At 36.1% G+C, this 26,171-nt stretch overlaps 1 protein-coding gene across 7 annotated transcripts; it reads right to left on the bottom strand.

Moving 5' to 3' along the window:
• Positions 1-510: 510 nt before the first annotated feature.
• OSGIN2 (oxidative stress induced growth inhibitor family member 2) lies at positions 511-23,229 on the bottom strand. Of its 7 annotated transcripts, none has more exons than XM_073794580.1 (7): positions 22,851-23,224; positions 18,862-19,530; positions 15,123-15,230; positions 9,601-9,737; positions 8,851-9,042; positions 6,219-6,310; positions 511-3,799 (listed from the first exon to the last, which is right to left on the bottom strand). In XM_073794580.1, the coding sequence occupies exons 3-7, from the start codon at positions 15,187-15,189 to the stop codon at positions 2,764-2,766; spliced, it is 1,524 nt and encodes a 507-aa protein (XP_073650681.1). In that variant the 5' UTR covers positions 15,190-15,230; positions 18,862-19,530; positions 22,851-23,224; the 3' UTR covers positions 511-2,763. The 7 variants fall into 7 exon arrangements, with proteins under 7 accessions (XP_073650681.1, XP_073650678.1, XP_073650679.1 ...); XM_073794577.1 differs by having other exon boundaries at positions 15,123-15,277; positions 19,115-19,530; positions 22,812-23,223; XM_073794578.1 differs by having other exon boundaries at positions 15,123-15,277; positions 22,851-23,223.
• Positions 23,230-26,171: the final 2,942 nt, after the last annotated feature.

The following is a 26,171-nucleotide window of genomic DNA, read 5'->3' as shown; positions in this document are numbered from 1 at the left end:
GATGCTGTGATGTTGCTAAGGATCTGGATTTTGCTGTCTTCCTTTAGAGAGTGTCCAGTTCTGTGGTGGCAGGCAGTTAATTTACTGGCAAATACGTGTGATCCTGTTGAGGACTGGTTTTAGAGTAATGTGGATTTATAGTAACTGTATTCCCAAGGGTTGGCCTGTTTGGGGTCTCAACTGAATGCCTGGCTTTTTTTTTCTTTCTTTCACTTTAAAAAAAGATAAAGTTGAACAAAGTTCACATACTCAGACTGCTTAAAACACAGAGCCGTGACTAAATCTTATTTTTATTGTATTATTTTCAAAACCCCAAAGAGGTTCTGCTTTTTAATCATTCTTTCAAGAGCTAGACTTTTGAGGGATGAAAGAGATGCCCACATCATGGTATGACTAGTAAAAATATTTAGTGCTTTCCTCCCTCCCTGAATAGGTAGTTGATACTGATGAATAATGAAAGATTTGGAATTATGGGACAGAAATTGATCAACTTAAGAGTACAAGAGTATATTACATCAGAGAATAAGCTTTAATGTTACATGCAACATAGGACAGCTAGGTCTGAGAGAGAATTGAGAAATGTGAGGTTGCTAAAAATGAAATTATTCACCAGGGCCTTTAGGGCCTTTAGGGCCCTTCTGAAGTTTTATTTTCCTTGAAGTCTTTTTGTGCGTGTATGTGAATACTCTCATTGCAAAAATGCTATTGGTCAGGTAAAAGAAAACTTTTGAGACACAAGGGGATGTCAACAGTTTTTATCCTTCCCTAGAAACCATCTTTATAACAATGTCATTTTCAATTTAGAATCGACATTAAGAAAAACATCCAATCCAACTCATTCAGAACTCAAAAGAACAAACAAGAAAGTGCTCAATCAAGTGCATGAAAGGATGTTATACCATATCAATAGATGTGAAACTAATCTGAAAAAGTTACCATTATAAAAACTGGGTAAGTCATTTCTAAAACCAAGTTAATCATACATGACAGTTATCAAGAGTGTAAGAATTCATCTGAAACAGCTAGTTGTAGATGTCTATTCCAAACAATTCTATTTTAAGGTGAATTGTTATTCTGTAAGCACATAACATTGCAATAACATGAACAGAAAAATACTTTTAGTCCATTTTTTAATACTAAAAAAAAAAAAAAGAGGGACTTCCCTGGTGGCACAGTTGTTAAGAATCCACCTGCCAATACTGGGGACATGGGTTTGATTCCTGGTCCAGGAAGATCCCACATGCCACAGAGCAACTAATCCTGTGTGCCACAACTACTGAGCCTGCGCTCTAGAGCCCGCGAGCCGCAACTACTAAAGCCCGCGCACCCAGAGCCTGTGCTCCGCAACAAGAAGCCACAGCAATGAGAAGCCCACGCACTGCAATGAAGAGTAGCCCCCACTCACTGCAATTAGAGAAAGCCCGTGCACAGCAACGAAGACCCAATGCAGCCATAAATAAATAAATAAATAAATAAAATAGAAATAGACTTTGAATAAACACATTCCAGGTGAAATAAATTTTACCAAAAAAAAAAGAGAGAAAAAGACTTCAGAAATTCAATTTGCCATGGAGAACTTCACAAGTAACACTTTTCTTGTCTAATACTAAATTTCTGGGGATCTGCATGAAAACACAAGACATTAAGCACACCTAAATATAAATCAAGATAGAACATAATTCAATAAATAACCAAAGGATTAAATGCTATGTCATCTCCAGTGAACAAATTTCAAAGTAATCACCTTGAGAATAGAAAAGACAGGTTTTAACTTTTTCAATTTTAATGTTTAATAATTCTGGTAATACTCAAAAAGTATTGCAATATTATAAGTACTTATGCCCAAATATCTTAAGTTTCAGTGACAGAACTTAACTCAGTGTTCACAAAGGAATAAATTGTTCCATTCAAAATTTATTGAACTGCAAATAGTATTATGCTAGTTAACTAGAGAATATATCTCTAAAAAATATCTCAGCAGGTTCCTGGATGTCTCAGTATATGCCAACATTATTGGACTGTTTAAATTAGAAGCTGAAACTATGAATTACCTGTCAAGGTTTCAACAATAAAACTTTTAAAAGCCCATATTTGTTAATAAATTAGATTTATACAATTGATAATTTCAAAATAAATAAAACCTGAGTAGTATATGCCCTCTACTTCCACCCACCCTCAGCATCTATCTGTACCTTTTTACATCCCATTTTCTTTTAGACTGGTGTGTCTCAAGCTTTAATAAGCATACATATTCCTTGAGGATCTCATTAAGATGTAATTTCTGATTCAGTAAGTCTGTTGTGGGTCCTGAGAGTCTACCTTTCTAACAAGCCAGAAATGAAGCTGATGCTATCTTTGAACCACCCTTTGAGCAGCAAGGTGACCCAATATATAAAGTGAGGGAAACCTCTGGCCTAATGACTGTGGTTTTATAGATTCAATGCTGTCATATTTTGTAATCAAACATAAATAAGCAACAATGATCACAAAAAATGTCTTGGAAGAAAAGAATGTTTTAGTTAAGTGAGAACTTAAAGTATACCAAATTGGCAGTGTTTCTATTTGTCTGACAATTAATTGACACCTTTGATACATTATAATGTAATTAGGACACCAAATTCTGGTAACTTTAAAAAATAGTTACTATAGCTTGAGGCTCTCTCAGTTAATTCAAGTTCAGAAAATTCAAGCCAGTACACTGTAAAACCACTATTAAAAATCTTTAATGGTAAAGTGTTCATATAAATTACTTGTAAACCTGCTCTAAGCTATCCCATCTCCTCCTCCTCTTTCAACAAATAAATGCTGCTTTTTTTTCTTCTGTCTTGTAGCTAAACAGCGTGTAACACCCAGTGCCCCTCCCTTTAAAAATCGAACAAAATTGTCTCCAACCAAAGGACCCAATGCAAAAAGGTTGGCTTCTTTAACACACTCATATGTATATGCATCTATTTCCACAGGATTACCCTTACATGTGATTGGCTGGCTTGAGTTGTGGCCCAGGTAACACCCTTGCTCCTTCAGAAAGGACAGATTGGGATGAGAACCTATCAATACTACTGCTGCAGAGAGCTTAAATATTTTTTTTAATCCAGAGATATTTTGAAGAATGCATTTCATGTCCGACTTAAAGGAAAGCACATGGTGCTCAGGAAAACTGGTATAATCAGATAAAAGATTTGAGTCTAAAGAATATGACTGAGTACACATCATATGATAGACTTTATGGTATTCTGGATAAAGCTTTTTGGGAAGCTGTTTGAAAATTAAGCTTGGATCAGTTACTCGTCTGCGAAATACATGAATCACAGGGACATTATTGTTGTAAGCACACAGTACTGCATCAGCTGCGGTAAGCCCAGAACCTACAATTAACACTGGATCCACTTTGCCACACAACTGTCCTTTGCTTATAGCGGCTCCAAATTCAGGCATTGAATGAAACACAAAAGGAAAATCTTCCCCATCAATTTCCAAACGGCCAGGAGAATCCAATGTTCCGGTTGCCAGAGCTACATTTTCAGCAAAGAGACAGAAGGGAATATGGGAACCATCTCTTATTCGCTGATAACCCCTGATTTCCCAGTTTCTCTTGGTAAATTTTGACTTCTCTATCTGTAAATGCTGTGTTGAAATATCTCTGTCTTGACCATCATTATCAACTTGATCTCTGTAGAGTCTTGATACAGAGGTAATGTAAGTATTCTCTCTGAAATTCTTCTGAAGACCCATGACTTTTACATAATGTTTATAGTAGCGAGCTATTTCCTCTGGCATAACTCGATCCCCTTTTAGGTTCCTATAAAAAGAAAAGGAAATATATTCTATGAGGATAATACTTTTAGTTTCCATGATTAGCACTTCTCCATCTAGTAAACTATTACATCTTTTTAATTCCTCTGGACTGTCCAAGCTAAAGCTAACACTTACCATAACACTTTACAAAGAAAGAAAGCCTTTCCTTTTCTTTAAAAATGTTAATAAATTAGTTTATCAATGGAGGAAGTCCCATGAGGGTAGAGATTGTATTTAATGCATCTTTGTTTCCCCAATGCCTTGTATAAGTATCTGTTCAGATTAGCTGCCTTTATCAATAAACTTTTATTAAATAAATGGATTAAAATGTGGATATCTGAAAATTAGACTATTTTAGTCTATGTCACAATTGTAATCTAAATAATTCAGTCTATAGCTATACTATTCAGTCTGTATTCTATTTAACTATTGACTGAATTGTTTACAACCATTGAGATATTACAGGTCTGACTGCAATACATATACTTCTCAAACATAATATCTAGACACGATTTTTAATAAGTTGCTTTCTGTTTTCCTAATGACCAAAAATAATTCAGATCAGTCTTTTGCTGAACAAAATCATATTTAAGTAGATAACAGTTCTCTCTCTGTGTTTTCCTACTCATAAAGAGATCTATAAATATAAGCTGCTCTTTATGAAAAAAGCACGTTAATACATCTTTTATTTTTCACTTGAAATTTAAAGCAATGGGCATTAGTATCCTTAAACAATGCCCCAATTAGAAGTAAGTAGAAATAAAAACACCAAATCAGGGAATTCCCTGGTGGTCCAGTGGTAAGGACTCCGTGCTTTCACTGCCGAGGGCCGGGGTTTGATCCCTGGTTGGGGAACTAAGATCCCATAAGCCATGCAGTGGGGCCAAGAAAACCCAGAAAAAACACCAAATCATTTCACATAATTCAGTGTAACTTGTAACTGGAAGAAGTTCAAAGTTTAATGACTAATAATTAAGATTTAGAATGTATTAACTCTCAATTTGTACAGAAACCCTATGTAATAGTTACTATTATTATTATCTTCATTTTGCAAACTAGGAAGTTGATAGCTAGTTTAAGTTATTTGACCAAGGTCATAACATTAGAAGGTACAGAGTCAGGATTTAAACCCTGCCAATCTCTAGAGGTCTAAGAGTCTTAACACTATGCAAGGGCAGGAACTAAAGCTAATATTTATCACAAGATTCATTTTCACATATTACTTAAACACACAATATGCTCAATTTAGGATGAACACTCTGGTATGTAAATCATAAAGCTTTCTTTCCCTTTCTTACCCACATCATAAAGGGAAAAATATGTTGAGCAATTTCACTTTCTTACTTATGAAAATCAAGAACTTGTACAATTTGCCTGATTTTGCAACTTAACATTTCAAACCCATATAAAATTCCTTTTTAAAAACCCAAAAGTCATATTTGAAAGGTTTAAATTTACTCTGGTCTAAATTTACTTTCCTTAAATCTTCTTAAATTAAGGATAATTACTGTAGATTAACATGGTTTCTATCTAGCAGAAAGTCAAGCATTCAAACATTACAGCCCTGTTCTAACAAAGGTTGAGTAACTTCCTGCTTTAATTTATTGTTTCTGGCAGCAAAGTAGAGTAGATTCTGTGTATTAGTAGTTCCTATCTATAGGAATTAAAATGGCTTGAAAATGATAGAGCTTTTCATATTTCTTTTTAAATTTTGGGTTCTTTCTCCCAAATAAATACAAAATAAACTTTTATTCTTTCAAGTTGAGATTTTCATATTTTCTTTGTTTTAAAATTAATTTTCATTGAGGTATAGTTGTTTTACAATGTTGTGTTAGGGGATTTTCATATTTTCTATTCTCATATTTTAGTATTCTTATTAAATATTCACCTCTACAGCCAAGTAGGCAATCACATCACGGATTCTATTTTATTCCATCATTCTAAATTATTCATTATATATATTCTGGTTTCTCTTCAGATCATATAAATCTTAAGCGTTTTAAAATTATTCATTATATATACTCTTCTACTCTGAAAAGTCAAATACTTTAGGTATGTATACATGAGATATGCATACATGAAGTTATATATCCATTCATAAAAATAAGTTATATATATCCACTGATAAAAATAAGTAAATAAGGAAAGGATATGTAGGTGGACAAGAAAGTAACAAAACAGAGTGGTTTAACAGGAGAGTGGGATAAAACTATGATTAACAATCTGTAGACAAGCCCTTACTTCTGTGTGCTTAGTTTTATAAAATCTCTAAATAGAAACTAGCTCATAACCACTGCTGCAAAGAGGTTTTATTTGAAAGACAGATGCATCAATATTATTCATCTAAGACAGGATCACAGCTAGTTTGAGATTTGCTGACAGACTCCCATTGTACACCAAAATTTTAATAGTTTTATCTTTACCTTCGTTTGCTAGATACCCAATCTTTAAATTTAAGTCCAGGTAGCTCCATCCAATTTCCAAAGCTGATTGTCAACATCGAGCCTTCCATATTCTATTTGAATAAAAAATGTACAATCAAAAAACACATTTTATCAGTAACAAGGTTTTTTTTTCTTTTTTTTTAACCAAAGCCATCTCATTTACTATAATTAAGTCTGGATAAGCAGGCTCTAATAAATCCTAAATGGTTGTGTAAATCACCTCTGGAAATTTATTCCAATTAACTTTCAAATATTTTCAACACTTGGTAGTATCTATATTCCTTCTTTCATGTAACTATATATTTATAAATCAGATTTACAATATTACCCAATGCCTATAATCAACATAATTAGATGCAGAATATCGTGTTAGAGGAGCAAATCAGTATTTTCATTTTAAACAAAAGGGGAAAAGTTCATTCATTTCTAACGCTTTAAATGTCTTTCCATTTTAATATTATTAACAAATCTTTTCTTTTTTTTGCGGTACGCGGTCCTCTCACTGCTGTGGCCTCTCCCGTTGCGGAGCACAGGCTCTGGACACACAGGATCAGCGGCCATGGCTCACGGGCTCAGCCGCTCTGTGGCATGTGGGATCCTCCCGGACTGGGGCACAAACCTGCGTCCCCTGCATCGGCAGGCGGACTCTCAACCACTGCGTCACCAGGGAAGCCCAACAAATTTTTTTAAATGGGCAGCAAAATGGCTTCCCCCCCACCCCAATCAATTATGATTGTGAAGTCTAAGCTGGTTTCAATATAGCAGGCATCACTTTCTAAAACTAGGGAAATAAGTTAGTGGTTGCCTGATTAAAAACAGACTCACTGCTGAGGCTAATGCTGCCTTTAAGGAAGTGAGCCCCTTCAAGCTTGCCCTACTTCTACTTTGCTCAGTACAAAGCAAGAAAAGCCCAAGGGCCAAAAGCACCTTTCCCAATGATCTCTTTCAACCAACTCTTTTAGGCTATGCCTTCTTTTATCTGAACACTTCTTGTCCTGTTTCTACACAGCCCAGTATTGGGAATGGGACTTGTTATTATTATTAGCTAACATTTACAGAGCACTTACTATGTGCTACGGCTTATAAAGTCATATTATTTGTGACAGTACAAGATCACCACAGGAAGAGAATGTAGCAAGTTGCCACTGCTTTGAAGCAGGCTGGGCCTGATACTAGGATTAGAACCAAGTTTCAGGTATATATCGCTTTAGCACTGATTCAAATATGTTTTTAGTAATCAAGGCTTATCCATACTTTAACTTTCCTGAATGTAAGTGGGAGAAATGAAGTAACAGAGATCAAATATTGCCTGCACATTTTTCCAAGCAGAAAATATATATGTACAATAAAACCTCAGGAATTTATAGAAGGTTCTCTAAAAACTTAAAAAATATATTATGGCTTTTCCAATAAATGCAGTTTTATTAAGAATGCTACTTATTAACAAAGCAAATATAAACATGTAAGCTAAAAGGCACAGATATTTTGATAGTTGCTATCCATTACTATAAAGGTAATTAAGATGAAAAAGTCAGTGATATAATCTATAAAGTCCCCAAATACTCTGAAACAATCGTTTGATAAATGTAAACAACTTTTAGCCATATAACATTGCACTAATATAGGAATATCCAACTGAAGTTTATACTAAAGATTTGATATTTAAAGTTAAAATTCCCATGAAGTCTTTATTTCATAACACAGCAAAAATTATTTAACATTTATTTGTACAAGTGAGCACTCACCACACACTAGACACTGTACTAACTGCTAAGGACACAGGAGTGAAGAATTATTAGTTGCTGCCCGCTAATGAAATATGCTGAATCTTTATGTTGATAGTCCTCTGGTTTAACCTCTGCTATGGACTGAATTGTATCACCCCCCAAATCCACATGCTGAAACCCTAACCCCCCAACGTTATGGCACTTGGAGATGGGGCCTTTGGAAGGTAATTAGGGCTAGATGAGGTCATGAGGCTGATGCCCTCATAACAGGATTAGTGGCTTTACAAGAAGAGAGTTCACACTCTCTTTGCTACATAAGGATATGCAAGAAAGCAGCTGTCTGCAAGCCAGAAAAAGAGCCCTCACCATAAACTGAATCATCTGGCACCTTGATCTTGGACTTTCCAGCCTTCAAAGTGTGAATCTGTTGTTTAAGACACTCAGTCTATGGTATTTTATTTTAGCAGCCCAAGCAGACTAATACAAACTTTTTTCTTTTACATTTTTCATTTAAGATCTTGAAAATGTAGGGAAATAATACATATTAGAATGAAATACTGTGTGAAATTTTGTAAACTCTACAATGAATAAATGAATTAAAAATGTACTATAAAAAAAAAAATGTACTATGCAAAACATCTTGAAATATTTTCTGTATAATTCTTAGAGAAACACTTATTCTAAGACATTATCACTAATCAAATTTGGCTTAATTTCTACTAGTAATTAATTCATATTTATCCAAACACATTAAAATTCTCAGATAAAGATGTGGTAATCATCATATATAATATTATATCATAATGTTTAAGAATCAAAATGGTCTTATCAAGATGACGTATAATAATTCACATTCACTAAAATGCTAAGGAAAATATACTCACATGCCAAGCTCCACCAGGTGGACCTTTACCAAGAACTAAGTGAGGGATATAATGATGCTGTTCCAATTTCCAATGCAAAATGGATGGATAATCATACCCAAAGTCAGCATCTGGATGAAGAAGTGCGTCGAAAAGTACTGCAACAGGATTGGATGATCGACCCTCAAGGCCCTCAGACAAGTACTCTAAGTCCTGAATTTTTTTTTTTTAAAGAAAGAAAAAAGGCAGATAGAATTTGGAAAAACAAACAAAAAAACTCCGGCTAACATAATAATAGTGAAGACCATTATTGTAATCCAGCATTTCCTATAGAGTGTGCTACAAAACACTGACATTCCTTGAGATCTTAATAGATTCTCTGGTCAAATGAGTACGGGAAAAGGTTGGGTTTCAAAAAGCTAATCAGATCATTTTACTATAAAACTTGAAGATGCCTTTAATATGCTAGTATGCCTTACTATGTCTACCATGACACTCTAATAATAAAAAGCAGCATTTCCCAAACTTACCAGAGCATAGAGCACCTATTAAACTCCATCAGGAAATAATTTGTGAAATTCTGCTCTAATTAATTCAGGAAAATAAATGGAAGCAACTCAGCAGAATATATTTACAATTCTAAAATTAAAATGTTAGGTGTTACTTAGAAGAAAAGGTTTTCAGTTAAGAAATACAATGCTTATATAGTAGAAAACTAACCTTGTCTCAGTATAAATAAATTTAAAAGCATCAACATGTGAAAAATAATACCTGATCAACAATGGAAAGATGTCTCGCTTCTTCTAATTTGCTATGTAAGATTGTGTTTGGATGTATTGCTTCTGATGATAAATATGGTCTGTAGCCTGACAGCATATAAGAAAGGCAGATTCCTGAGGGTCCATTTCCTATTAAAAAAAAAAAAGGTGGAGAGGGGTGTATCTTGCATCTTAATACTCATGTTCTTTGGCTTTTCTATTTCACAGATGGTTTTTCTCCTTCACCAATTCTTCTTTCTCTAAACTCTCAAAGCCAAGTATTCACAAGAGAAGATTTTTGTCTTCTCTCCTATTTTCTTTTGGGAGTCTCACCTACTCAAAGCTTCAACTCTCTATGCTACTAACCCTCAAAATTAGATATCTAGGCTGACCTCTTACCCCAAAAATATATCCCAAATTTCCATATGCCACTTCTTCACCTCACTGAACCACTAATAACTTAATCACAATGTGTTCAAAAGCAAATTCATGAGTTCTTCCATTTTGGTGCCCTCTCCTTTAAACCTCATTCCTTTGCTGGTATGATACTTACCAGGAAAATCCTAAGTTAATCAGGTTCTGGTTTAAACGTATTTTGTCACCTATATCCATTCAGTTGCCTTTGTTATTCTCACTCAGAAGACAAAAATCTCTTCTTGTTCCTCTTCAAGATTCACCTACTTCAAATCATTTCACATTCTACATTCAAATGAGTTCTCATAACAGAGTTCTCATTATGTTACCCGCGCTATGTTACCCACTCTACCCAAAGCCCTTCATTGCTTGTTTCTTCTATCCAGTGTTCTCCATGTTCTGGTCTCAACCATCTTTCAAGTCCCACCTCTTAATAATTTCCCTCCTGTATTTCTATATCCTTTACCCAAAACCAAACTGGATTTTTTGTTGTTGTTGAACTCCAACAACTACTTTGATTTCTGTAGTTCTTTTAGTCTGGGTTGCCACTTCTCTATTATATCCATCTACCAAAAATTTAATCTATCTGGGACAACTGTAAGCCATCAGAAAAATATCCTGTTCCTTGTCTAATATTTTGCCCCAAATAAGCTCAAAGATATAAACATGAAAAGTAACATCATAATATTAGGAAAGAGGTTAATATTTCTACTTATAATGCTGTAGCAAGAAGCCTTTAAGTACAACACAAAACTCAAAAGACAGAAAGGAAAATAAACCATTTGACTTCATAAAATTTTTTTTAAATGGCAAATACTGGGAGTTAAGATCTGAGGTAAAGAGCTAATTTCCTTGAATCAAAAAGAAAGAGACAAAACTAAAGAAAAATCATGATACCAACAGAAATAGAAAACAACATTTGAGAAAACCCAACACTTATTCATGTAAAAACTCTCAACAAACAACAGAGGGGAAATTCCTTAACTCGACAAAGAGTATCTACAAAAATCCTACAGCTAACATCATAATTAATGGTGAGAAATTAGGGGGGTTTTCCCTATAAGATCAAGAAAAGGATGTCTCTTCTCACCTTTCCTACTCATCACACACCTTAATGGAAATCCCAGCTAATGCACTAAGACTAGAAAAGGAAATTAAAGGTATACAGATTGGGAAAGAAGAAACAAAACTGTCTTTGTTTGTAAATGCCATGATTATCTATGTCAAAAGTCCCAAAGAATTTACCAAAAAAAACCTCCTGGAAGTAACAAGCAATTATGTTGCATGAAAAAGGTTAATATATACAAGTCAATTGCTTTCCTACAGACCAGTAATGAACAAGTAGAATGTGAAATTAAATACACAACCCCACTTATATTTGCAAGAAATACTTGGGTATAAGTCTAACAAAATTCACATAAGATCTAAATGAGAAAAACCACAAAACTCTGATGAAAGAGATCAAAGAATATCTAATTGATGGAAAGCTATTCCATGTTCATGGATAGAATGATTCAATATTGTTAAGATGTCAGTTCTTCCCAACTTGATCTACAGATTTGATGCAATCAAAATAAAAATCCCAGCAAGTTACTTTGTGGATATTGGCAAACTGATTCTAAAGTTAAATGGAAGGGCAAAAGACCCAGAACTGCCAATATAATATTGAAGAACAAAGTTAGGGCTAATACCATCCAACTTCATCTTACTGTAAAACTACAGTCAATAAGACAGTGTGGAAATGAAAGAATATATAAATGAATGGAACAGAATAGACAGCCAAGAGATAGATCCTCACAAATACAGTCAACTTATTTTTGACAAAAGAGCGAAGGCAATGCAATGGAGAAAGGATAATCTTTTCAACAAATGGTACTAGAACAAATGGACATCCACATGTAAAAAATGTGAATCTAGATACTAACTTTATATCTTTACAAAAATGAATTAAAACAGATTATAGACCTAAATATAAAACATAAAATTATAAAACATCTAGAAAATAACTATGAGAAAATCTAGGTGACGTTGGGTTTGGTAATGAGTTTTTAGATATAACACCAAAAGCAAGATCTATGAAAGAAAAAAACTGATATGCAGGACTTCTTAAAACTTATGCTCTGCCAAGTAACTGTTAAGAGAATGAAAAGGCAAGTCACAGACTAGGAGCAAATATCTGCAAAACATGTATTTGATAAAGTACTTGTTTCTAACATATACAAAGAACTCTTAAATCTCAACCATAAGAAAACCACCAACACAATCAATTAAAAAGTAGGGAAAAGCTCTGTACCTCAAGGTATAGAGATGGAATATAAGCATATGAGAAATTACTCAACATTGTATATCATTACAGAACTGCAAATTAAAACAAGATACTACACACCTATCAGAATGGCTAAACCCCAAAACACAGACAGTATCAAATGTTTCCAAGGATGTGGAACAACAGGAACTCTCATTCATAGTTGCTGGGAATGCAAAATGATACAGTCACTTTGGAAGACAATTTGACAGTTTCTTAAAAAGCTAAACATAGTCTTACCATATGACCCAGCAATCACACTCCTAGGTGGGTTGAAAACTTAATGGCCATGCAAAAATCTGCACATAAATGTTTGCAGCACTTTACTCATAAATGTCAAACACTGTAAGCAACCAAGATGTGCTTCAATAAGCGAATGGATAAACTGAAACATCCATACAATGCAATAGTATCCAGTGATAAAAAGAAATGAGTATCAAGCCATGAAAAGACAGAGAGAAGGATCTTAAATGCATATTGCTAAGTCAAATAAGCCAGTCTGAAAAGGCTACATACAGTGATTCCATATATATGACATTCTGGAAAAGGCAAAACTATAGAGATAGTAAAAGATCAGTTGTTACCAAGGTTTGATAGTTGAAGGAAAGGATTAATGGGTGGAACACAGGAGGTTTTTAGGGCAGTGAAACTATTTTATATGATGTTATAATACATGACATTATACACCCAGCAAAACCCATAGAACTGTACAACCCAAAGAGTGAACCCTAATGTGCACTATAGATTTTAGTTAATAATAATGTATAAAAACAGTGGTTCATCAATTGTGACAAATGTACCACACCAAAGCAAGATGTTAATAAAAGGTATAAAAGGGGGTTGGGAAGGAGAAGAAAAGGAATATATAATAAAGATGTTAATAAAAGGTATAAAAGGGGGTTGGGAGAGTATTTACAGAAATATTCTCTGTAATTTGTTTCATTTTCCTATAGACTTAAACTGCTCTAAATAAAGCCTATTAAAATAAATACTGACTATACGAAAAATAGTGGGAGTTAATATCTCAAAGAATCAAAAAGAAATAACACTCAAAAGACAATACAAAAAGAATACAAATAAACAGTTCATAGAGAAATATATACACAGGCAGAATGTGCCCCAACTCCCAAAGATTTCCCATTCCTAACCCCAAGAACCTGAGCGTGTTACCTTACAGAGAAAAACGACTTTGTAGATGTGATTAAATTAAGGACCGTGAGCTAGAGAGAGTAGCCTGGATTATCCAGGTGGGCCCAATCTAATCACACAAGTCCTTAAAAACAGAGACCCTTTCCCACCTGTGGTAAGGAGGAACCATAACTATGAAAGGTTAAAAGAGAAACAACACTGCTGGCTTTGAAGATGCAGAAGGGGTCCAGGAGCCAAGGAATACTAGCCTCTAGAAACTGGGAAAGCAAGGAAACATTCTATCTACCCTAGAGCCTCCAAAAGGAATGCAGCCCTGCTGATACCTTGATTTTAGCCCAGTGAGACCACTGTTGGACTTCTGTTCTATAGAACAGTTAAATACATTTATGTTGTTAAAGCCACCAGGTTTGCGGTAATGTGTTATGACAGCAACAGAAAACCAATTACATACATTAAGGAAATTAGCCCTTTATTATGATCAGCTGGCAGTGCTACTGCCAGCAATAATAGCCCTATATACATGAGGTTAAGCTACGCTTTGGCTAGCTGAGGCAAAATAGGAACAGATTGTTTTGGGGGAAGTAAGGTGCAGATGAAAGTAGTTTTTCCTTTTCTGACCCTGCCATAGCCCAACTAGAACAAGAAGACATAGGTTCCTTTGCCTATGGCAAGACATCCAGGATGGAAAACCAGGGTTGGATATAAGTGGGAAATGAACGTGAGATTTAGTTTCCAAGATATCTTGGATGAGAAATACTGCAAACACTGTCAGCTCCCCTAGAGGGGAATCTAGTGTAGAACTATCTTGCTTTCCTTCCTTCCTTCCTTTACTGAATCTCCTATGGAGAGATGTCAATATGCCAGACAGAGCACAGGACTTTCCTCTCCATTAACTTGAAACAAGTCAAAGAAACTAAGGAAGTTGTATGCCATCAAGGTACATTATGTCCCATAATTCCTTCCTTTGGCTTGGTTTCACACTATAGTACTTGTCAAACTTCATGAGTTTGAATATTAAAGATACATATGACAGGTAATTAAATACATGCAATAAAACAAAATCATAAAATTTTATAATTTTGAATTAGGTTTTATTAATAACTTAATTTTTAATCTTATATACCTATCTATTGAGGTGGTACAATAGATATACAATAGTAACATATGGTTAAAATATTATAAACCTAACTGTACAGTACTATAATGTTCTTTACTAACTGAGCACTGACTACTAACTTGCACAGGTTACTCAACTACTGAGTTTCCCTGTCTGTCCATACCCTACAACCTCAGAGGGCTATAGCGTTTTAAGGCATAATCCAATAATGTACACAGAATGCTCTATACAGGGCTCTAATAACATTGGTTATCATCATTATCATGACACTGTCATATAAGTAACACAACTGATAGACTACTGATATTTTAAAATAATAGAGTAATATCAACCCTTCAATGAAAAAATGTTCTATTCTAACACAGAATCTAATATCAGATCAACCAATTCCTCTCTCCAAGGATTTGGTTATTGGTTATTTAAAAATATTAAGCAACCTAAGAATACTTTTCAATACAATCCTAAGAACTTATGCTATGCAACTGTGCATTTATAAAAGTAGTAAGGATCAGAACTGTAATTTTAAGAGATAAAAGGCAATAAAACTTACCTATTACTACCACAGGCAAAGTCACTGATGAATCTTCAAGTAAAGAAGTTTCTTCAACTAATGGCATAGCTTTAACTTTTCGCCCCAAATTATCACCAAAATATTGCACTAAGGAATTAAAAATCTCTCCTTCAGTTTCAGGGTCACTATAGTTTCTTTTAAAAGGAAAATATGGAACAAAAACAAAACAACAGATATACAGTCAATATAGCCTTTATAAAAATCTGTCTTTTATTCAGATTTTATTTAGGCCATAAAATATTCAATAGTTCCATAAAAGGAGAAAAGGAAATCCTTTTGATTAATGCTTTCAAATTAGTACCTTAGCCACGTCAATGTACACCACTTTGCTAGAAATCCTAAATACAGTGGTCCCTCGGTATCCAAGGGGGGTTGGTTCCAGAACCCCACCCTCACTCCCCAAATACCAAAATCCATGGATCCTCAAGTCCCTTATATAAAATGGCATACTATTTGCATATAACCTACCTACATCCTCCCACATAGTTTAAACCATCTCTAGATTACTTATACCACCTAATACAATGTAAATGCTATGTATGTAGTTGCCTGCATGCAGCCAATTCAAGTTTAGCTTTTTGGAACTTTCTGGAATTTTTTCCTTCCCAAATATTTTCCATCTGCAGTTGGTTGGATCCATGGAGGCAGAACATGTGGATATGGAGGGCTGAATGTAGCTGCTCATGTCTCTTTAATGCCTTGAAGGCAAGTCTTAAATAAGAAGCTATTTTTAATGACCAAAGACATAACATTGTATTAGGGATTTTTATAATTCTGAGATCTCCTAGGACTGGAAAGTTTCTCATTCACTTTTTTCTCATTAGTAAAAAGATGAGTGCAATAGAGGTAGTATATTTGGGAAAAAAACAGTCACATAATACTTTAAGGAAAAGTTACTGAACTTATATATTACAAATGGTGCATTTTGGTAAAAAAATAAGGTTTATACATCTTATTCCCAAAGAGATACTGAAAAATGCAAAGATCTTAACATTAATTTCCAGTCTACCTTCTTTCCCAACTGCCTCCCTAGAAACTAGTTTTGGCGTTCTGACAAGCTCATGTAATAAATGGAGTATCCTTCGAACACAGTTAGTTTTGCATTATACTAGAGATAACTTCAGAACAGAATTCCTGAATTATTTTTCATTTTCATATAGTCAGAAACAGGCCAATGTCTGAAAATATTAAACAGTACTGACCAGTGGGTGAGTGTGCTTATTACTATTCCTAAAATGATAAACATGGGAATGGATCAGTTATTTCACAGGACTCACTGATCCTTGGGCGAGGATGACACATGGAAAGAATTAGGCAGAGACCAAAATTTCTGCTTCCCTATAACCTTCCAACTTCCCGAACTACCCCAGGATAGGGCAGAGTTCCCCAGGATACACTGATAGATTTCCCACCCCCAGTAATTGGGCTCCCCTAACAATACATGGCCCCTTTTGGCCAGAACTGATACCCTCTGGATATGGCTACTTAGGAAAGCCCCTCCTCACATTGCAAGCCTGCCCCTGAAAGAAGTCTTATGCTCAATCCATCCCTTTCAGAGCATTCCAACTCCCACCACTGATCAGATCCAGATGTACTGGCTGTCTTGCCTTCTGCTTCTTGACAACTGAACTCAACAAGGATATATTATACTTGAGCCTGTCCCTGATATTTCTCCAAAGTGTGTGCCCAGGACAGGTTCCCCAGCTTCCTTTGGATGCTTCTGATTAGTCCTTTTAGGTATCCAGGCCTCGTTAATATTATGGTGGTTGTAAAGGCCACAGTTCTTTTTCATGAGATGCAGACATCATGGCCAGTCTCCTCCTGACATCCCTATCTCAAACACTGTTGCTTCCATATATATAACCTGGAATTTAATTAATAAAAATGATCATCACTCTAAGATTCTGATAATTAAAAAGATGTCTCCTTCTTCAAACCCTAACAAATGTTTCACATTAATAAAAGGGCAGATATGCTGGGGGTTAGAGTCAACTTGAGACTATATAAATATTAAACTAGATACTTGAATATTATCTGATATCCTGTACACTCTGAGAGCAAACTGATAATCCTCTGAATGACTGAATGAAGGTACTTTAGCAGTTACTACCATATTTGATTTTATAAGCAAAACTCAATGATCTAAAATGCCTTGGTCAGTTTCTTAAGTCTAAAAATAAACACTGTGAAACAAATATTTAATATTTAAATTCCTTAAGAACAAAAAAATCATGGCTAGAAGTGTTGGCTTAAACTCCGAATCACTTTTACTTAAAGGTACAGTAGAATTCATTTTTTTAATAACTTATTAAGAAGCATTTAATATTCTAAGTCAAGATGTCTCAAGAAACCTTTTTTTTTTCTTGCAGGCCTCAGAATTTTAATATAGCTATCAATTCTATAAATTGACTATACATTTTGTTTTGAATTTTATTTATTTTTGTACAGCAAGTTCTTATTATTTATCTATGTTATACATATTAGTCAACCCCAATTTCCCAATCATATATGTCAATCCCAATCTTCCAATTCATCCCACCACCACCAACCCCGACTATACATTTTACAAGGATCTTTCATTACACTGGACTAGTCTTCTCAAATAATTGGTTTATACTTAAGAAAAAAGAGGTTAAGACAATTAGAAATAAAATGCCTCCTCTGTTAGGCTTCTATCAAGAAAGACAAAGTTTTCAAGAGCTCAAAAACATCAGAAAAACAACAGATCATCTGATCAGGCCTTAAACCAAGGTAAATAAATAGAGGGAACTTGGTAATGCTTTAAAAAAAAAGACCTTTAATGAGATATAATTCACATATAAAATTCACCCTTCTATTTATTTTTTTTTGGCGGCACCACTTGGCATGTGGGATCTTAGTTCCCTGACAGGGATCGCACTCACGCCCCCTGGAGTGGAAGCACGGAGACTTAACCACTGGACTGCCAGGGAAGTCCAAAATTCACCCTTTTAAAGTGTACAATTCAGGGTTCTAAGTAGTCACAAGGTTTTTCAATCACTACCAATAACTTCAGAGAAATTTTATCACCCCAAAAGTATATGCTGCACCCCTTAGCACTCATTCTTCATTCTTCCCTCCCTGCAGCCATTGGCGGCCACTAATCTACTGTCTTACTGACGCCTACTCTGGAAATTTCAAATAAATGGAACTCCTCATACATTATGTAGCCTTTTGTGTCTGGCTTCTTCCACTTAACATGTTTTCAAGGTTCACCCAGGTGGTAGGATATATTGGTACTTCATTCCTTTTTATGCCTGAATAATATTCCATTGTATATTACCCACTCATGAGCTGATGAACATTTGGATGGTTTCCACTTTTTGGCTATTACAAATATGCTATGAACATTCATATAAATTTTTGTGTGGATAAATGTTTTCATTTCTCTTAGGAGTGCATGCAATGGCTGGGCCGTAAACGCTATGTTTAACATCTTGAGGAATTAGCAAACTATTTTCCCAAGTGTGCATCATCTTACATTCCCACCAGTGATATGAGGGTCCCAATGTCTCCACATCCTCACCAGCATGTTATTTTTTGTGTTTTTTAGTTTAGCCACTCTAGTAGGTGTAAAGTAGCATCTCATTGCAGTTTTGATTAGCATTTCCCTAATGACTAATAATGTTAAGCATCTTTTCATGTGCTTATTGGCCATCTGTGTATCTTCTTTGGAGAATAATTCAAATTATTTGCCCACCTTCCAACTGGGCTGTCTTTTTTATTGTTGAGTTAAAAAAATTCTTTATATGTCCTGGATACAAGTCCCTTTTTGGATATATGATTTGTAAATATTTTCTCCCATTTTGTGGGTTGTCTTTTCACTTTCTTTATATTGTCTTTTAAATCACAAAAGTTTTAATTTTCGATCAAGTCCAATTTATTTTTTTCTTTTGTTGCTGTACTTTTGGTGTCATATCTAAGAAAGCACTGCCTAATCTAAGATTACAAACCTGTTTTCTTCTATGAGTTTTATAGTTCTAGTTCTTAAATTTAGGTCTTTCATCCATTTTGAGTTAACTTTTATATATAGTATGAGGTAGCAGTCCAACTTCATTCTTCTGCTTGTGAATATTCATCTGTCCTGGCATCATTTGTTGAAAAGACTGATATTTCCCTTTTGTCTTGGGATCCCACAGAAATCAACTGACAACAAATGAAGGGAATTATTTCTGGACTCTCAATTCTATTCCATTGATCTATGTTTATCTTTATGCCAACGTAACACTGTCTTGATTACAGTTTCTTTGTAGTAAGTTGTAAAATTAGGAAGTGTGAATCCTCCAACTTTGTTCTTTTTTCAAGATTGTCTTGGCTATTCTGGGTTCCTTGTAATTCCATGTGACTTTTAGGATCTGCTCATCAATTTCTGAAAAAAAAAAGGCAGCTAGGATTTTGATAGGATTACACTGAATTTGTAGATAAATTCAAGGAATATTGCCATTATTGCCATCTTAAGAATACTAAGCTTTTCAATCCATGAACATGGGATTCCTTACCATTTATTTAGGCCTCCTTTCATTCTTTTCAATGTTTTCTAGTTTTCAATGTACAACTTTCACATTTCTTCTGTTAAATTTATTCCTAAATATTTCATTCTCTTTGATGCTAGTATAAACTGAATTGTTTTATCAATTTCACTGTCAGATTGTTCATTGTAAGTGTACAGAAATACAACTGATTTTTGTATGTTGATCTTGTATTCTGCAATATCACTGAATTCATTTACTAGATCTAGTAGGTTTTTTGTGTGTGTGTGGGCCTCAAGCAATTTGACACTAGTCTCTCCCAAGACTCAAGTAGAGTATATACAGCCAAAGTTTTAGCTTATCTTAATTCTCCAGAGTATATGTAATTTGTTCTGATTTTCTACTAACTGGTCATAGGTATAATCTTTGTGTATATAATCCATAATATTGGTATAAACTATTTGTAATAAACTTGCATGGTACTTGATAAATACTGGTTTAACACAGGCATGAAAAACTGAACCAAGAGAAGAAATGAAAATAAGGTTCACTGAATTTACATAAAGCAACAATGAAACAAAGACCTATTAGTAAGTATTCTTTCTAAAAAATTCAGAGTCTAAACTATAAATTTAGTATTGCTGTACATATTTTACAGTATATGCATACTATATGCATACTGTGTTCACAGGTCTATGAACAGTGAAAATTTCCACTGCAGATATCCAATTTGCTGAATGTTTGTTCTATTTAAAACAAGTACTTGAGTAATAAAAAAATCTACTTTAAAAAAATCTACTTTTCCTTTGAGGCAGTAAATTGGAAAATATAATTAAATTTTAGGAATAGTAAAGAACAGCACTTTACACATATGCAGAAATAGTTACCTTATTCTTAGGCATCAAATTAGAAGACTATTTGAAATTTCAGATGATTTTAGATGCCTTCCATGTTGTGTTTTTGAAACATTATGGTCCAAAGACTCAAAACAAATTTAAAAGGATGGCACAGACATAATATTTGAATAACAAAACACTTTTCTCACACCAGCAATACTTTTCTAAATGATCCTTCAAAATGAAATGCTTTACTACCTGAGTTTAGTCTTTGGAAGCATGAGCTTAGATTTTTACCAAATTGATATTACCATAAGAAAAGAAGGTTCTAAAGTCACAAAGGAAGTCAGTCACACTCTTTATCTTCTAGAACAGGAAGTATGGAAGTTTTCTTCCTTGGAAAGTTAGGAGACAGTTCTCTCACAATATTTATTCTTTCAGATATAAGGCAAGATCCAAAATGTAGACACTGTCACTATTGGTTTTAAAATGTGCTCCTAATGAGATTACTCAAAAAAAAAAAATTGTGCTAGTAAATTATAAACCTTCTTCTAAGGAAATGTTTTAATTATTAAATAAACGTTTTCTTTTTTAAATTTTAGATAAGATAGAGCTGTTTATACAATGGAAATATGGTTTATCAATCACAATTTTTATTCTTTGGCTAGCAGGCTTGTTTTCCCTTATCCCTCAAGATCAAAATATAGCAAATACATTGTTTTCACCTCCTCCTCCACATTTCTGTACAAGGACGTAAGCACATGATATTTACTACCTAGGGTTAGTTGAACACGTATGAATCCCAAGCTGTGTCCTTAGAATTCAACTGTACCAAAAGGTGTCAAAAGGCTTTTGGACAGTACTTTCTAAAAAGCATATTATTTTCTCAGGGGCTTCAGTTTAACAAGTTTTCACTAGGCGAACTTGTTTTCTAAAGTTCTCCAAAGTGGATCTGATACTCTCAAATCACTGTCAAGTAGCACCACACAAATCTGCCTAGAATTTAATATCCAGCAGTTTATTACATAAAATAATTTTTAATATCCAGAATTTAGAGACTCCTACAAAACTCACTGAGAAGGTAGGCAAGCCTGGATTGCTGCTCTAGTTCAACAGGAATTCTGAGTCTTTTCTGTGCCTTACACACCTTTTGCAATTTGGTGAAGCCTCTGGACCTCTTCTTTGAATAATATTATTAAACACATAACAGGATTTACAAGGAAACTAAAACGTAAACTTGGAATATGTTTTTATGTATTCCCCTATTGTATTAAATAACAAGTTCAGTGATGTAAAATAATTGCTGTAATCTTGAAGAAATAAATAAACAGTATTTCTAGGTATCTGCAACAATTAATGTGGTATGAAAATATTTGTGATTTCTATTGATGACAAAGTCACAAATACTACTGTGATTTACTGCTTATATTCACAGTTGAAGAAAACAGATTTTGGTTAAAGTTGAGTGAAAATTCCTGGTACCTTTCTTTACATCCAAGTTCACTGGCCACCTAAAGTCTATATATGCAGCCCAATTTAAGAACTCTGATCAGAATTTCATATTTTACAAAAGAAGTTTTGCATATCATTATTCTAGCACATTCGTGTATATATAAGGCAAGGCACTTCACTAAAGTCTTCGCTAAGCTTATCTTTTCTTCACCACAAGGTTAAAACTAGTTTCAAATTGCTTTCGGTCTTTCTCTCCATAACTGAATGAAATGTTGGCCAACTGTGCTAGATCTAGTAAATAAACTTTTATTTTAAAATGTATTATCCGTATCACCCCTAAAAACGTTCCTCATAATGTTAGTCTAGAATCGCGACATTTTTCAAATTTCTACAATATATATGACTTACAATGACTGACATCTTAAAAGTCAGAAACATATTTGTAGCTAGAACATCACATTTTAAACATAGCTCCCTGCCTCCCTTCAACCCAGTAACTTACGTTATTAGATTTTTTTTTTTAAGAAAAAAAAATGTTTAAGGTGTGTGTGGGGCTGGGAGAACCTCACAACCCTTCACTAAAACTTTGCACTACTTTTAAGTCTCAGTTCGCCGTAACCGCCTAGATCCGGGCCTAGCCGGTCCCGCAGTCCCGTGACTAGTACGGTCCAGGGAGAGGAAAAGGGGACAACAGAGGAGAGTCCCCCAGAGCCAGGAGCCAAGGCGGGGAACCTCGACTAGAAAGGAACCAGGAGGAAGCAGCAGCCGAGGCGGGAGGCCTCTGCAATTCAGGCGCTTGCCTTCCACCCCCGACCCGTCCCCGACTCCCTAACCCGCGCGGCCTCTACCCATTTCGGCCCCTGCCCTGCCGCAGGGCCCCGCAGCACTCTAACCTCCGCCTGCCCCCTTTTCTTCCACGGTGGAGAAGTCACCTGAAATGACCGGCCAGGGAGCAGCGGCAGCACCACACGGGCATGGAGCGCGGCGCACGGGGCGCCCGAGCGCGACCGCCACGGCCACCTCCCTCGGCGGGGTTGCCCGTTCAGGACGCCCGCCCGGTTACGGGGTCCTCGGGGCGCCCGCGCCCCGCGCCTAGCCGTTGCAGCGGCTGCCGGAAGCTGCGGTTCAGCAGCCGGCCGGGCTCTGGAGCACCCAAGCCCGCTTCAGGAAAGCGGCTTCCGCTCCTCGACTACTGGCAGCCGGACGCCGGCGGCCTATGATCTCTGGGCGCCGCGAAGGGGGCGGAACGGGGCGGGGACGCTGCGACGGCTGCGGCGGAGGCGGGCGGGCTCCTCCTCGCAGGTGCGGAGGCGGTGGCGGCGGGCGAGGCCCGGGATTGGTGGAGCCGCGGCCAGAGCGAGGGGCCCGGCCTGAAGAAGTGTTGGCTGAGAGGGCGGGGGGCCGAGGCAGTCCGCCCACCAGACGGCTGGCGGTGGCTACTGGGGCCCGGGCCTCGGCCTGCGCCCTGCGGCGTGGGAGGTTGGCAAGGCTGGGAGGATGTGCGTCCTGAGTGCCGGATGACAAGGGGAAGAGGAAGAGCTACTAACCTCGGTAGCGGGACGGATAGGGGGAAATCCCTGCGTGATGCGCGGCCTCTGCGACCCGAGCACCCCAGTGTCTCCAGAGTCGGTCCACGCGGGCCTCTCACTGAGGACGCCCGGCAAGACCGAGATTCCCGCTCGACGAAAACCACTTTAGCGCCTTACCTCGCGCTGGCCTGGGCGCAGACGCCCGGAGCTTGCGCGCGCTTTTCGTTCTTGACCCTGCCTCACAATCGCCTGAGAGAACTCATCAAACCATGGGTGCCCAGGCCCCACCCCAAGGGTTCTGATGGGGGAAGTCTGGCTTTCCGACTGAGGCCCCCCTTCCTGAAGTGGCATCGCTGGTTAAAAATACAGGTGCTCAGCCCCGCCCCAGATTCACTGAGTACCTTTCATGGAGGGGGAAAGGGCAGGGACGTGTATTTTTTTAAGTCCCTCCAGGTGGTTATAATGCAAGAAAAATTAGAAAGTACCGAGTAATGAGTGTTCCCATTCGGTATTTTCAAGAAATGAAGGGGGGGAAAAAAACTGGGAGAAGTGATTAATTGCATATACTGTTATATAGAGATGTCTTTCTATCCCTCTTTCCAAAGAGCGCTAATTATTTTTGCAGTTAAAATCTGGGATACGTAAGTTTCTGGTTTTAAATAATTTTTTAAGTTCTCAATTTTTGCTGAATGTTGTCATTGAACAAACTTGGACTTAGCAGGTATTTTAGAGTCTGTGGAGCTTGAAATGAAGTTTTAGGACTCAGCCTGACTCCAGGATTATACAATCTAAAATAATATATTTATTCATACATATACACTTATATTCATGTTACTCTAATGTTTATTTTACTTTAATGTTTCAGAAAGTGAAGCATAATTTTCTGTTGATATTCATAACATTATCCTTTTAAAGGAACTAAATTCATAATAGCTATGCCAATCCAGAGAACTGAAATATTTAAAACTGTAAGTTTTATGAGTACTTTGTATAACTTTTTCTTTTCTTTATGGCTTTGTTTTCACATTGAGTTTCTTGTGGTATTTTCAGATGAATTAATAAAGTGAGCATATCAAATTTTAGCCTTAAGCAGACGTGTATTTAAACCTCGGGAACTTGCTATCATGGTTTACCCTTGATAAGGGCTAATGATTAAACCAGGTCACAATAACTACATAGAGGATTTTTCTTATAGCAAATGGGGCACATCAGAATTTTTGTTTCTGTTTTTTGAAATTGTAGGGTGAGGTGCTATTTAAATATAAAATCCAGGTTTGATGAGGTCATGGAGCAACAGACTCAGATACTGCTGGTGAGAGTGTAAATTAGTATGTAATCCAAACTCCCCCGTTTGCATAATAGACTCTCATTCCTCCTTTCAGCACATGCAGTAGCACATTCAGGGTGGAGCTTATCTCACACTATCAACCATTCCTAAACAACCCTCCTTACTGGTGTATAATATACCAGTATTTTATACATTAAATTATACTATAGTAGTTAAAAGGACTGTCTATTGGAGTCTTCACTGTGCTAGCAGTGTGATCTTGGACAAGTTACTTAGCATCTCTGGGCTTTGATTCCTCATCTGTAAAATGAGATAATAATAGTTCATTGGTTATAAGAATTAAATTAAAAAATACTTATAAAGCACTTACCACAGTACCTGGTTCATGTTAATAAATATTAAAATAAATATAAAATATTAAATAAATATGAAAATAAATACTTTTCATTATTATCAATAATATTGTAAAATATTTTCACATTTTCTAAAATCAGGAAGTATGTGTATGGATTGAAATGTGCTCTCCCCCACTCCACCCCAATTCATATATTAAAGCCCTAACCCTAATGTGACTGTATTTGGAGATAGGGCCTGTAAAGAGGTAATTGAGATTAAATGAGGTCATGAGTGTGGAACTCTAACCCAGTAGGTTTGGTACCTTAGAAGAAGAGGAGCGGTCTCTTTTTGCCAGATGAGGACACAGGAGAGGGTGGCAAGCCAGGAAGAGAGCTCTCACCAAGGACCAAATCAGCAGCCTCCTTGGTCTCAGACCTTCCAGGCTCCAGAATTGTGAGAAAATAAATATCTGTTTAAGCCACCTACTGTATGGCGTTTTGTTTTGGAGCCTGAGCTGACAAAGATAGTATGTTTTTGCATTTTCTAGAAGCAAACAAAAAATTGTAATGGAAATTATTCAAAATAAACTTGCATTTTGTATACTAGGTAAACCTGTCAATGGACCATTTCATATGCTTGGTAGTATAAGACTAAGTTTTAGAGGGGTTTAGAGAATAGAGTCATCAGCTCTATTCTCTATCTAGATGGCAAATTAAAAAAAAATGCTTCCCTGACTACATGGGAAATTGGGGACTTACTGGTGCTGGGGACTTAAGATAAAGTTTGTTCCTGCAATTTGAACTCAGGGGATTAGAAAATTCTATACCAAGAAGGCTGCTTGCTAAAAATACAATTTATTTTTGTGGCTATTGTAGCAGTCAGATTCAGTTGCAGAGAACAGAACTCATAAAATTCACTCTAGCTCTTAAGAATCACTCTTAAGAGTTGCTTTCGGAGAGGAACCAAGATGGCGGAGTAGGCGGATGTGCTCTCACTCCCTCTTGCAAGAACATCAGAATCACAACTAGCTGCTGGACAATCATCGACAGGAAGACACTGGAACTCACCAAAAAAGATACCCCACATCCAAAGACAAAGGA

This window comes from Tursiops truncatus, chromosome 17 (genome assembly GCF_011762595.2).
Source record: "Tursiops truncatus isolate mTurTru1 chromosome 17, mTurTru1.mat.Y, whole genome shotgun sequence".
NCBI lineage: Eukaryota > Metazoa > Chordata > Mammalia > Artiodactyla > Delphinidae > Tursiops > Tursiops truncatus.
The sequence above is the reverse complement of the archived record's forward strand: the minus strand, read 5'-3'. Positions and strand labels throughout refer to the sequence as shown.

Coding starts and splice junctions, on each gene's coding strand:
- OSGIN2 (XM_073794577.1), bottom strand. CDS start 19,218: ATGAAGTTGGACTGCTACCTCATACTATATATAAAAGTTAACTCAAAA. Junction 15,278..19,114: donor AAACTCATAGAAGAAAACAG/GTTTGTAATCTT, acceptor TCCTTTTAAAAG/AAACTATAGTGACCCTGAAA. Junction 3,800..6,218: donor TGGGTATCTAGCAAACGAAG/GTAAAGATAAAA, acceptor TTCTTTTTATAG/GAACCTAAAAGGGGATCGAG.